This window comes from Drosophila busckii, chromosome X, assembly GCF_011750605.1.
Source record: "Drosophila busckii strain San Diego stock center, stock number 13000-0081.31 chromosome X, ASM1175060v1, whole genome shotgun sequence".
Taxonomy (NCBI): Eukaryota; Metazoa; Arthropoda; class Insecta; order Diptera; family Drosophilidae; genus Drosophila; species Drosophila busckii.
Window position 1 is genome coordinate 6,687,771 of NC_046608.1, and position 14,407 is coordinate 6,702,177.

The 14,407-nt window shown below is 38.3% G+C and overlaps 2 protein-coding genes across 5 annotated transcripts in view; both read right to left on the reverse strand.

The window, feature by feature from the left end:
- LOC108606200 (eye-specific diacylglycerol kinase) overlaps positions 1 to 14,407 on the reverse strand; it is a 119,739-nt gene that overhangs the window by 20,882 nt on the left and 84,450 nt on the right. For 2 of the 4 annotated variants that reach the window (XM_017996058.2, XM_017996059.2), the window contains exons 1-2: positions 5,670 to 5,831; positions 3,635 to 5,064 (exon numbers count right to left, since the gene is read on the reverse strand). The exons of 1 other annotated variant lie outside the window; for it this stretch is intronic. In XM_017996058.2, the coding sequence (XP_017851547.1) occupies positions 3,635 to 5,064; positions 5,670 to 5,759 (1,520 nt within the window). In that variant the 5' untranslated portion in view covers positions 5,760 to 5,831. Of the gene's footprint in view, positions 1 to 3,634; positions 5,065 to 5,669; positions 5,833 to 14,407 lie in introns of those variants that run through there. One more of the 4 variants, XM_017996060.2, reaches the window with a different exon arrangement.
- Positions 6,132 to 14,407, reverse strand: part of LOC108606205 (3',5'-cyclic-nucleotide phosphodiesterase regA-like) — a 74,623-nt gene continuing 66,347 nt past the window's right edge. Inside the window, exon 2 of the mRNA XM_017996068.2 lies at positions 6,132 to 6,924. Coding sequence (XP_017851557.1) covers positions 6,263 to 6,637 — 375 coding nt within the window. The 5' untranslated portion in view covers positions 6,638 to 6,924 and the 3' untranslated portion in view covers positions 6,132 to 6,262. The remainder of the gene's footprint in view (positions 6,925 to 14,407) is intronic.

Here is a 14,407-nt window from a genome sequence, read left to right on the forward strand (position 1 = left end):
TCAGCTGACTGGCGAAACTAATTAGTCAGCGCCAAAATTATATTCAATCAGCTGCGACAAATAAGGCGCTATATATATGCTAATAGCTGCTGCATATATAGATGAATAAATATATGTATATTGCTAAAAATCAATTTGATGAAATTCTAACAGCACTTGAGTTGCGTTTGGCTACAATTTTGGTTTTGGTTTTGGTTTTATCAGTTTTCGCTTTTGTGGTCCAGCCGGCCAGCGAGGCAAGTTTTGTGTCACGCGGCGTATGATTAATGCGTCGCTGAGTCAAACGGCGCTCTTCACGCTCAATGCGTGCACAATCAGCCAGCACAGCATTTAGCATCAGCTGAATGAATGAATGAAAAAAAAAAAAGCGAAAAGCGAAAAACAAAAACAAACAAACAGAGCAAGCGAAAAATAAAGATTGCTGCTGCTTCGGCTGTAGTTTATGGTAATTTAGATGCTTGAATTTTCTTTGGGGCTTTGTTGGGGCGGAAAACGTTTTCATAAAATTATATGTGCCATTGTCATAAAAGTGAAGTTAACTTGCTTGTTACTTGCTTTTGTTGTTGCTGTTGTTGGCCCAAGGGAAGTTTGTGGCAAAGTAACCACAATAATGGCCGTTGAAAACGCATGAATGACTCTCATACTCAAACAACAACAACAAAGTCGCTTTGGTTGGGTTGGCATGATTGAATGATTTTCTTTTTTTTTTTTTCAAACAATATTTTCCATTTTATTGAGCAAAAGGTCGTAACAAAAATTAAACATATGATTGCATTGCTGGCGCAAAAGGGCTGAGGGGGCGGGGCAGCTAGACAATAACATGTCATGCTTGCAACAACAAAAACAACAACAACAATTTGATGACGCTTCGATATTAATCCCAAAGCACAGGTTTTGTACAAATCTTTACATCAAACAAGTCATGCAGACTAAGCGCTGCCAGCTATTTGATACACTTTGCGCTGTTTAAAATAGCGAATTTTGATGCTAAGCGCTACGAAATTCAAGTTGCAAAAACAAACTAAAGCTTAAATTAAGCTGCGCAAATAGATGTAGCTATATAAAAAATTCGGGTGCTGCTAGCTTTTATAGTTACTGAGATTCTGCTGCTCATACAGACTGAAAAAACAAAAACTAGGCTTAAAAGCATTAATTTGTTTTGATTGCTTTTAATAATAGCTAACACTAAGCCAGATGTTATCTGATTGCGGTATTGAGCTTTTCCCAAGTGCTTCTTCTTCTTTGGTTTTCTTCAATAGAACAATAGAACATTTTAAAAATTAAGCCCCATGCATTTAAATATGCATTAAATGAATAAAAATAATATATACACTTTAAAGACTCTGCGCATACACAACTTCAATATACCCTCAAGCTCAACCTTTTCAATTTCAAAGTGTATAACAACAATATCTACATGCATACACTCTATCATTATATGTATGCTTGTAAACAGACGAAATGAGCAGCCATAGCATTTGACCCTTGCCCGCAACGTAAACACATTAAACGGAAATTAAAAAGGAAATCTCTTGTGTGTAAACACAATACCAAAATGGAAATATTATGGGATTTTCAGCATAGAGCTGGCTTAAAGTTAACCACAACATTTACATTACTTATCTGTGCAATTTGTCTTCGGCCCTAGCTTGGTAGCGAACAAAGTTGTAATACATACCTGTAAATAGAATAAATATTTGATATAAGTAAATGTTAAATTAATAATAAATAAAACATATATTTTGATAATTGAAATCAATTGCAGTTTGTTAATTAAACAAAAAGAGCAAACAAATTTGTTATGCAGATAGAATGGGTTGCCAGTTTGAGTTGCGTATTTATCTCTGCTGTTGAAGTCTGATTAGCTAGTCCGCCTGTCACAAAACTCATATTCATCCATCTATGCTAAGTAAGTTAGCACAAGGGCTTAACTTATCTATGGGGCCAAACAGCAATTTATGTGGGCCAAAAAAAAAGGGGAGGCGCGTTTATAAATTACTTGCAATTGGCAGCGTAAGGCGTAACAGAGATAGCAATAGCGACAGTGCAAGTCGCCTGACCGACCGACCGACCGAGCGAGCGACCGAGCGACCGACTGTCATTTTGGGCAACAGGACACTTTGTTTGAATGTTATTTATGAGCTACTTTTGTTGTAATTCAAGGAAATCGCCAGCCTGAGCCGCTTTTTCAACAGCATGCGCCCATAATTTATGCATGCGGCACCGCCCGCCCCCCGCTCTCTCGCGCCCAACGGCGTGTGAATGAAGCCAAGGCACTAACTAACCGCATGGGGGACAAAACAGGGCCACTTACTTTTGAAGACTTCACCGAAAATTATGCTGCCAGTCCAGTCGACTTACACTGAATTATGAATGGTCGCTGCTTGTTATTGTCAGGCGCCTGCTTTTCTACTCTAATTAGAGCTAAGCTCCAGCGCCCGCAGGGCATTCATCCCAACTCTCCCGCCACTCTCTCGCTCTCTTTATAAACTAAGCACATGTCCACTTGCTGTCGATTGTTGGGCGGTGGCGCTGGGCGGTGGGTGCTTGCTGGCAACTGCTGCTGACTGGGCTATCAAAATTAAAAGCCACCGCCTATCATTAGCTTTGTTAGGCAAGCTTAGCCCCCAAAACAAATTTAGTGTTGCCCTAAACCTTAGAAGCGACTCTCGGTCACGTGTTAAGCTGATTTTAATAGCGCAGTTTAAAAGTTTATCGATATATTGGCATTTTGCCAGCTGCGCTTGAGGTTAAACATTGGAAAAGCGTTAAGCTAAATTGAGTTCAAGCTAATGCTTCAAAAGTTTAACACACATGCATGAGAACAGCTTAAGCAACGAACTTTACGCTTAAATACACAGACAGACAGACAGACCGACAGACAGAGCCTAGATGATAAATAAATAAATTCTAAAGTGGAAATTTAAATGGTATAGACGTACAGAAACTTAAATTAAAATTGACATGCATATGGACTAATCCCACAAATAAAAATATGCAAGTCTTAAAATAATTCTGTCATAAAACTTCAACAAAAATAATTTTAATATTTGTAATACTTAAATTTACATTTTGTTTTAGTGTTGAATGTTATTTTTGTGCAAAAATATAAAAACTATTTCCAGTGTTTTATTTTAATTAATATTTTTATACACTTTGTTTTTGTAATAAAAATAATAATTTTTCAGATTCGATGGGAGTTGCTTTTTGAACGAAAATAAATTAATAAATATTTTCTGAAGCATATTTTTTAAAATTATATAAAGAAAAATTAAGAAAATTGAAGTAAGCAACAAATTTTCAGATTCCAGTGAAATGGATCCTTGATTCAAAACTATAAAAGGATTTCAATTGCAATAAATAATCTTAAGCTTTAAATAAATAAGTGTTATTTAGTTGTTAAACCAAATAAAATATAGAAAATGTATAATTTCAAATACTTGATAAAAAACGATGATTTATCAATTGAAATTTAGTGCTGCAAATCGATGTTAATTAGTAATATAAATATTGAAAATTTCATATAAATACGATGATTTGTCAATTGAAAATGAAACACAAGACAAAACATAAAGACAAAGACAACAGCTAGAGAGAGAGAGAGAGAGAGAGAGAGAGAGAGCGTACAACGTACCCATCTGTCAAAGCCAGTGCCTTATAACGGGCCTGCTCATCCGTGGGCAGAACGATGTCCACGGAGCGGGAGCGAATCGCATTGATGTTGGGCACAGTCAAGAAGCAGCCATCGACGGAGGGTTGAAGCTCAAGCTCCTCGGTCTTATTGCCAGACGGCAGCTTGGTGAAGCAAGAGTCGACGGAAGCGGCGCGATCGCGTCGCAGATCCGGCACGGCCAAATAGATATCACTCACCACAAAAGCAGCGGCAGCACCAGCGGCTAAAGCATTCATGGCGGTTGGTGAGCCACAAGTGGCCATGGTGGAGGCTTCATCGATGGAATCGACGGATAACTGGGCCATGCGATTGACTTCCTCGTGGGAAACATTCTCCAGCGAGTTGCCAGTGGGCTCCACAAAGATGGCCTCCTGTCGCGAAATGGAGCGACGACGTGGCCGCTGTGGCATGCCCATGGCGGCGCCAGCATCTGCAGCATCCGCTGCAGCAAGCGCAGCAGCATGGCCGCTAAAGCAGGGCAGCTCCAGCGTTGGACTGCTGCGTATGGCTGGCGAGTGAGGAGGCGGCGGTTCGCCGGGATCTATGGGAAATCCGTATATTGGAAATGGTGGATAGTCGCCGTTTGTGGGTGATAGTGTGAAGGTGATGCCACATGGTGTCGGCGGCAGCAGCATGTTGCCAAAGTGAGGCGAGCCATTGTCGGAGCCCTCGACGCCCTCATCTTCGGAGGTCGGAACAGAGCTGCCAATGGTATGGCGACGCATCTGATGCGGCAAGCAAGCGCGCGACTCCTCAATGCTGCTGCCCATGCTCAGGTTGGACATGCGTATGTCACACTCTACGGCCGCATCATCGTCCAGCTCAGCGCCACCACAAGCTTCGCCCTCACTGCTGGCATCGTCCGCTATAATGACCACAGCCGTAGCTGTGGGATCATCATCATCATCGCGGCCGCCGCATGCGCCTCCGCCCATATCATCGTCATCGTCGTTGTCGTCAGCGTCATCATCATCATCATCGCTGCAATCTGAGTTTGTATAGCTGTAGCTGAGCGTAGTTAGCTCGCGATGATCGATGAAGAAGCGCTGCTCGGCGGTCATCTGCTTCTCGTACAGCTCCACATAGTAGCAGTGGACGCAGGGCGGCGGTGTCTTGCTGCTCGTTGACGAACTGCGACGAATGCCACCGAATGTCACCTTCATGCCACGCGGCACCTCCAAGCAGGCGCCAGAATCATCGCTGGCCAGTGACGCCGCCGCCGAGTCGAAGCTGTGCGAACGCTGAGCATGCGCAACCTGCGGCACCTGCAGGAATCCGCGCTCCGAGGAGCGTTCATCCGCCGATGACGACGACTGCTGCTTCAACAGATGCGACGACGAGCCGCCGCGCTGAGTGTTCAGCTGCATTTCATCAAACGAAGCGGAGCGCACCTAAATAGATAACAAGTGTATGCAAGAGCAAAAGAGAGAGAGAGAGCGCGTTAAACTTGGCTACAATAGTAGGATGTGGCATGCATTTGTCGATACAACTAAAATCGATAGGTTATCGAACAACAACAATTTCAAAAATCAAATCAAACAACGCAATTTAATTGTTATCGTTGCCACATGTTGCAACAATTTGCAATCAAATGCAAAAATATACAGCGCAATTCGATACACATAGTTATCGTTGCCAAACGCATATCGATAAGTTATCGAAATGCTAAAAACTCAAGAATTTGCAATTAAATCAAAATATACAGCGCAATTCGATACACATAGTTATCGTTGCCAAACGCATATCGATAAGTTATCGAAATGCTAAAAACTCAAGAATTTGCAATTAAATCAAAATATACGACGCAACTCGATAAGCTAACATTGCTATCGTTGCTAAAAGAGGTTCGATAACTATAAATGAATCAATATAAACAATCGATAAATATCGATATGTTGTAAAAACACATAAAACTCATTGATTGACTAACGACAACGAAAGAAAACACATGCAATTAAAAATGTATCGATCTATTATCGATAACTGGCAGCTGTACCTGCTTGGGCACCTCCAAACTGTTCTGCATCTTCATTTCAGCGCCCGTTGGTGTGCGCGATCGCGTAAATGTTGCTCGTAGACGATTCATGGTTGATGAGCTGTTGTTGTTGGTGTGTTTGTTTTTGTGGTGTCTGTTGTTGTTGGTGTAAGTGTTGTTGTTGTTTAAGCTGCATAAGCTTAAACTAGTGTTGCTTGTCAAGCTGACATTTTGGGCACCCTGATGACTAGTTGTTGGTATGTTGTTGAATTGTGGATTACGTTGTTGTTGTTGTTGTTGTTGTTGTTGTTGTTGTTGCTGTTGACTTGTTGATGGCGCATTGTCGGATTGTTGGTGGCCATAATGACTTGTTGATGGTGGATTGTTGGTTTGTTGGTGAAGTTGTAGTTGAGTTTGAATGGCATGTTGACTGGTTGTTGGTGTATTGCTGATTTGCTGGCTTAGTTGTTGACTCGCTGGTACATTGTTGACTTTCTGGTTATTTCGTTGACTTGCTGGTGGTTGGTTAGTGCTGGCCGGTTTTCGGTGATGTTGCTGTTGATTACCTATTTTGACTATTGTTTAGTTACGTTTTTTAGTTGAAATTGTTCGATCTAATAGCAATTGCTATTGATGTTGTTGGTGTTGACGTCGCTGTTGTTGCTGCGCTTGTTGCTATTGCAGTTGCAATTGCAAGCATTGACAGTTTCTGTTTGGACGGCTATCTTAGCAGCACTAGTTGTTGTTGTATTTGTTGTTGCTGTAGCTCCTTCGGCTACGGCGTTATTCTCTCTAGCTGTTGTTGTTGTTGTTAATTTAGTTGTGGCTGTTGTTTTGCCGCTGTCTAGTTGGATTTGCTCGTTGTTACGATTCTCATTGGTTAACTGTTGCTGACAACAAAATGATGTTGATTCAAATTCGTTGCTACAGTTATCCGAGTTGCTGTTGCTGCTGGCTCTATGCTTGAGATTTCCGATGCTCAATTCCATTTCGATGATTTGCTGCACAATTTTGTAGTTTGCTTTTTCCCGTTTTTGCTGCTGATTGTATTATTTGATTTTTGTTTTATTTTTAATGAAGCTGACCAATCCAATCCAACTGCAAAACTCTCGCGCCAGCTGCGCAGCTCGCGCTGTTGTAATTGTTGTAGTTGTAGCTTTTGTTGTTGTTTTTTATTTTGTTGCTCTTCTTGGGTTGTTGGAATTTTGCGCCGCCTCGGACGCTTTCTCAGCAAATTTGCAGTGCTTGTGGTATTTTTAATTAATCAAAGTTCTTGCTAATATATATGTATATATGTTGTAATATTCGAGAGCCACACGCCATGGTCAACGTATAAAAAAAAGAGCAAGGCGAGTGCAAGAAAAAGAGAAAGAGCAAAGTATTGATTTCGTTAGTTTGATTTAACATTCGTTAGAATTTCACACAATATATAAACAAAAGTTAAGCGAGACAAACACTATTTGTTACGCTTTGTGAAAAAAAGTGTATTAAATAGTTGTGAAGAATAATTTTGTATATTAAATTGTTTATTTAAATTTAACTATTGAGCAAGCTGCTGCATTTAACTTTCTATTTCAATACAAAATGTGCGCTCAGCATAGAATTTTTGTATAAAAACTAAAGCAAACTTTGCTTTTTTATACTAGTGTGTACATATTGAATTGAATCTAGCTACCTAGCTAGCCACCTAGCTACAAAAAAAGGGATTAAATGCGCGCTGGGGCATGCTGGGTTTTTGGGTTTCTTTTACAAACAATAGGTTCGAAAAAAATTCAATGCTCGCATACCTTTGGCATGCTCGCTCGCGAGCTTGTGACGAGGTCAACTAGACACACACACACACCTACACGCATACCCAGGAGCTAAGATATACAAAAAAAAAAAATGAAAGGATGCGACTCTTGGCCGATGCGGGTTGTGTTAGTTGCGCGTGAGTTTGCGTGTGTGTGTGTGGGCAGCGTAAAATTAAATGAAAATGATATAGCTTTGAAATTGAATTCCATAGAAAATGCCGAAAGTTCAAGCTACACACACGAACACACACAGATAGCTTGAGTAGCGTTGTCAGTCAATGCGTCACAGCTGCCAAAAAAAGGGTTTGGCTGTCAACGCGACGACAACGACGAATTCGAGACCAAAGCGCCATAATTAACGCCAAGCTTGAAAGCTGAACTGTTAAAAAATGTAGCTAAGGCGCAAATAACACAAAACTGCGCCGAAAACAATGCCACATATTTTTCTAAAATCTTAAACAGTTCACTCAATGTTTTATATATGAAATTCGCACTTGCTGCGTGTGCTTAATTTTTATATTCGAATTCAAACATTAGCAACAATTTGAATGCGACTGTCTAATTAAAAAACTTTATTATAATAAGCAACAATAATTAATACTGCAGTTTATAAACTTTTAATTCTTAAGCTTAAAGCACACAATGCAAACTAATTTATTTAGGTAGAATAATAATGCAAAAGTCAATGGCAATGGCTTAGTATGGGGCTAAAAGATAATTCAGTTAATTGTGCCAATGCAGTTTAATTTAATTGAATTTTATCAGCGACGCTTTTTACGTTAAGCAAATGCAAATGCAATGCAAACTAATTTCATTAGTTATAAACGCAGGTCGAGTTCGAAAAGTCAAGCGCAATGGCTTGGACTAAACTAAAAGACAAATCAGTTAATTGAGCAAATGCATTTGCTTACTTTAATTGAATTTTATCATTGACTTTAATACAATGCCCTAGCAGCCACGCGCTTTGCATGGGCATGGGGCATTCGAGGCAGTCATGCAAAACAACACTCTCAGCCACTTTGGCCTGAGAGGCAGTGGCCTAGTAATGGTTTAACGCAGAGCGCGCACAACTAAGTAAAAAGTTTTGTGTAATTTTTCAAAAAGGGCAGCGGCAGCGACTGCGCCGTCGACAGCAAAGGCAAACAATAACACAAACTAAATAACAACTACAAAGGCATCAGAGCTCAGAGCGCAACAAATGGCGCAACTTGGGAATCGCTGGCGTATGAGCAATGGCCTTATTATATGCTTTTGCTTTTTCGCGCTGGCTGGCGTTCTGCCCTTAGCCTTGTTTGGCTTGTTAGCTGTTTTATAGCTAGTCGCTTGAATTTGTTTAATTTTCAGCTGAATTTTAGCCAAGTCTTTGCCTTGGGGCCAGCCCATGCTGCTGCTCTGCATTTAGCCAGGGAATTGACGACAAGTACATTTGTTTAGTAAGAGCGACGCCGACGCCGACGCCGCCTTAGCCTTAAAGTTGCCGCAAAATTTGCTGTAGTCATGAGAACATCAACTTGACAGCTAAAATATGGCGCAAGTGCTAAAAGATTGGTTTGCTTCAACGCGTTTTGCGAGGGCCAAGAAACAAAAACAAAAAACACACACAAACAAAAAAATGTTAATTTCAATTAATTGTCGGCAGCAGCAGCAAAAAAGTTTTCGCCAGCGAGACAAATTATTTAATTCGAAACGTTTTGTCCAAAATAGGATTAAAGTTGCCCATGAGGCACAACAAAGACAAAAAGGTTCGCGCGCATGTTGACAGTGCATTATAAGCAAGTTCAACTGTAGTCCCCCACCCACCCCCCAGTTGACAAACTGTCTGCTAAAATGATTGAAAAAATTATGCATATATAAATTAGAGTGAGCCCGCTTTAGCTTTTATGCAAAAATAAACATTTTTCAAGCTCAAGTCAAGCTTTATTTTTGTTAAAATATATTTGTAAATAAAAAATATATTTTCCTAAGGCATACGCTCTATTAATCTTCCAACCCTAACAATATTTTCATACTAAATTTAGTATTCGAGTAAGTTTATTATTTATAATTCGTTGCTTTTCTTAAACTTATGCAAAGTTATTAAAGCATGTTTCAATTATTTTTTTATTCTATTATTATTCTATTCTATTTCAGCCCCAGTGCTTTTAATAATTTCATACAATTTATTCTAGAGCTTAACACTTATAAAAAAACTTTTATAAATATGCTACCTTTATTTTCTTTAGACTTGTGTTAAGCTATTAAAAATGTGTTGCCTGTTATTTTCTTAGAATTGTGCACAAAATTTATTTGCAACATTTTGTTGGCTGCTAATTCTTCAAAAGTTTCTCTTACAAATTTCACCTCTTTGAGCTGGCCAATAAGCACGGGATAATTTAGTCTAAAATGGCCTAAATTAATTTCTATTTTGTAATTTACAAATAATAGCAGCTATGCTTTGAAAAAATAAGGCACACCCTAATATATATATATATATATATATATATTTATTTATTGAAATGCAAAACAGTTTTTTTTGTTGAGTGCACGTGTTGTCAGCCAAGTTGCAAACAAGCAGGGCTAAGGCTAAGGCTAGTGAAAATAAACTGGACGAAGGAAAAATTCGAAAAAAAAAAATTATTTTGGGACTGCAAAAAGTTGCCTTTTCGGCCTGGCCACGTGTACACGTGCGGCGAACGTGCCACAGCCCCTGAGCACATGCAAAAATCAACTGAGAGAGAGAGAGAGAGCAGAGCAGAGCCTTTGTCTAAGCTCTTTGGAGTTCGGAACAAAGCAATTGATTGATTGTAAATAGTTATAACATGGCCGAGTTACAACAAAAATTGGGTTAGCAAAAGGGCAGGCCAAAGAAAAAGCTGCTGCTGTTGCTGTTGCTCAAAGGGCCAGGCCAAGTGATTGCGGTTGCACTCTTAACCTGAACAAGATATGCACAAAAGCAAAAGAGTGAGAGAGAGAGAGAGAGAGAGAGAGAGTGAAAGGCGAGAGCGTGAACATTAAGTGTGGGCGTTTGGTTAGCAGGTTAAGTGTAAAATTCTTTTGCTTTACTGTTTCAGCTCTGCTCTGCGCTTCTCCATTTCCATTACGCTTCTCACTTTTCTGCTGTCCCATCGATTTGCAGCGCAGTCAAGCGCAAAGTTGCGTTTCATTTGCGCTCTTAACAATTATGCACGCTGACAGCAGCACAAAAATAATATAAAAATATTACAAAAAAAAAAAAAAAAACAGAAAAATTGTTTACGCGTGCAGTGCATTTGTCAATGTAATTAATTCGCAGTTTTTCTGTTTTAACGCAACGAATGCAACGAACGCTGCTGCTGTGTGCATTCAGCAGTTCGCTTGACAGCTAAACTGACATATTTGACAGTTTATTAATGACAGTTTTCGGCTGAATTTTAATTTTTGTTATTGAGCACGAGCATTTCTAGTTTAGTGCAGCTGGCCACGCTTTCAGTTGAAATTGCATATAGGCAAGTAAACAGCAATGAAGAACTGTTGCCTGCTTTTAGGCTTGACTCGAAAGCTTTATCAAATGAAATCGACAAATTCACAGCAATGCACAGTGGGTCCCCCCATATCGCAATTATATTGCCATGGCAGCAATTGCAGCAATTTTGCAATTAAGCCAACATAGGCAGACAACAGCAAATTTTCAGTTAGCGAACGTTCTATGCTGCCAAATAAAGTTCTAATGCTAGTTGTTTAATATAGCTAAAGCTTTGAAAACAAGTCATTAATATTGTAGTGAAAATTTAAAATATAAATATTAGATTAAATACTTATAAATATTTATTATGCGCACATATGCTGCTTAGCTTAGCTTATTTATTTACATTGCTTGCTTTTTTTTAAGAAAATTTAATGCTTAAATTTATTAATAATATTTTTAAAAAATATTTAAAAAATTGCATTATCTTGTCTTGTTTGCTACTATTGTTAAAAGTGATTTTACTCTTTCTTTGTTGGCATAGCATCCAATTCTCTTGTTTTTTAGTCTCAAATCACATTTAATACTGAATTGCAAATATTTTATTGCGCAGCAAATTCAGCTGAGTCAACTTCAAATGAAGCCAAGCGCTAAGCTGATTTCAGTTTTGGTTTGCGGTTGATTTCCAAATTTCTAGCCTCAAAGTTCCCCTAATGAAATATAAACTGCGCAGTTAATTGATAACCGCAAGTACTAAACTTGCTTAGCTAAATGCTGTAAAATTTTGTACGCTTGCAACTTAAGCAGCTGCTGCTGATAGCTTCCTCTAATGTTTTGTTTGCTTTTGCTGTGGAAATTCATGCACTAAGTATCGACAAGCACGCAGAGCACAAAGTGAAAAGAAAACACGAACTTTGCTGAAGGGTCAAGCGCTGCAATTAAATATTTAACAACATTTCAGTAAGCAATGCATAGAAATTGTTTTATTTTGAGCTCTATCGACTCTTTTGTGTTATAATGTTGGCTAAATATTGACTCTGAGCTGGCGTTAGGTACGCTCATTAAGAAACGAACTTGCTGACTGCCTTGGCTTAGTGACTTTAAGTGTATTTCAATAGCAGTTAAAACTATTTTGATTGCAGCACTTATGGCTACTTTTAATCTGCATGAGCATGCCTCTTGCTCTGCTACTTCTTGCCACTTACTGTGGCATGCAGCACAACCTTAGCGGCATTAGCTGCTCAGCAACAACAACAACAACAACAACAACACGATTTCATAATCAGGACTTGTACTCTGATTTTGAAGTAGCCTATCAGACAAGCACTTCCAATTATGACAGCTCTCGCGCTATGTTTGTGTGTGTTTTGCACGAGGCCATTTATGGGGGCGCCACTTAGCGATGGGCATGGGCCTCTTCAAAATATACCCACATGAAAAAAGCGTAAGGTGCCGATATAAACTCATCATATCGACGCATAAAATAAGCAGCAAATTAACATAAAATATATTTACCAAACACAACGAATTGGCAACACATTATATAATAATAATAATAATAATATAATAATAGTTTAATATATTACAGCAGTAAAAAATAAAAAAAAGCTTGAAAAGCAATAGTTATATTTTTATAAAGCACAATAATCCTATAAAATGAAAGTAAAATATGCTCTAAGCTGACTTTGAATAAATAATATTAAAAAAGAAAATAATAAAATTTAGAACAGAATGCAATAAAAATAAAAAGAGCAGCAAAAATTATATTTAACTCATTTTAAATAAAATTTTAAATTTATGGGTACAAACAAAAAACCTGCAAAAAAATTAATTAAAAATATTGCTATATTATAATAATTCTACAGCAGCTATAAATATTAAAATAATATATTGCAAAAAAAAATTAATTATTGAAAAATATATTGCTATATTTAAATAAATCAACGAAAGTAATAAATATTAAATTTTATTATATATTGGCTAAAATTGTTTTATTTTCAAACTTCAACTGTGTTGGGTCTGGCTATTTATTTTCAGTCCCAGCTCATCTCTAACGCCATTTGCGCTGTTCGGGATGAAACACACACAACATAAAACAGCAACAGCAACAGCCACAGCAAAATTGTCGTGTGACGTTGTCGTCTATAATAGCTATAGTAGCTATATGTATGGGAGAGTACGACGACGACGTCAGGGACACAACAGAACACGTAACCGAAATGTACATAAAGTAGAGGAAATTAGGGCATTTAGCATGCGGCTGTTAACAAAAAACATGCTTAGCTTAGAAAGAGCAAACACACACACACACACACACACACACATAGACAGAGTTATATGTTAAACAGTTAAAGCTACAGTAGGCGGGTAGGGCAGGCAACAATCGAGTTGCTTTAACAAGCGTCACACACACACACACGCACACGCACAGTCGATAGCGCGCTCTTTCGCACTTTGATTTTTTTTTTTTGTAGCAGGTGCTAAACAGCTGGCCACATAACAACAAATCAAGCTCGGAATCTTGGGCTGCTACAACAAATTTGTTGGCTGGGCTGAAACTCACAGCTTAGCGTTAGTTTTTTAGCTAATTCAAGACTTGTTATACGCTGGGCGTTAATCAATTTTAAAGTAGCTACACTTGTAAACAAATAGCGCAGCTTGTTAACATATTAAGAAAGAAACCAATTCACGCCCAAAAGCAATTGGAGTAGAGCTTAGCTCAACTAAATTTCCATAGACTTTGAGTTCAGTTCAGTGCTACGCCAATTTTCAACTCGAGCAGACCTATTTTTTGTTCAAGTGTGTGTGTGTGTGTTAGTGTTAGTGTTAGTGTGTGTATCCTTTTCGTATGAAAATGAAAAATAAAACAAATAATGAATTTGGCAAGATGTCGGAATAGCTGAGAGCACAAATAACAAAATGCCAATTAATTTATACAGCGGCTATGCCTCATCTAGTCAATTGCATTCATTTGATAAAAGCAACGACGACGACGACGAGTGTTTAACCCATTGGGTGCAAACATATGTAGAATATGTAAAGTAATTATATTACTTGAAGCTGTTGAGTCTTATTGCTGCTGCTAGAATTTTCTATTTACTTTTAAAGAATTTTTTTTTATTTTAGCTTAGCTTACAATTTTGCTTTAACATTTTCTAGCAGCAAAGTTACAAACAAATTGATAACATTTTCATTTCAATTACATGCAAAGCTAATTTTTTATATATCTTGTTTAAATTTTGTTTTTATTAGCCAATTAGCTTAAATGCTTTTGAAGCACCTGGCCATGGAAACTATTGTAACAAATTTCTTAAGCGAAAAATTTCCAAGTATTTTATATTTATTTTTAGCTGTCAAACGCAGCAGGCATAACAAAAATAGCTATGCTATAAATATTTATTTATTTCTTCTTTTTTTTTTATCGATTATACACAGCAGAGGGATTTTGAGCTTGAAGACGAAGGCAATAACAAAAGGCTTTGGTAGTCGGTCTTTGTGGCATGTCTGCTCTTAGTTATGCAGCATGGCCAGGGGGGCGGGGGTTG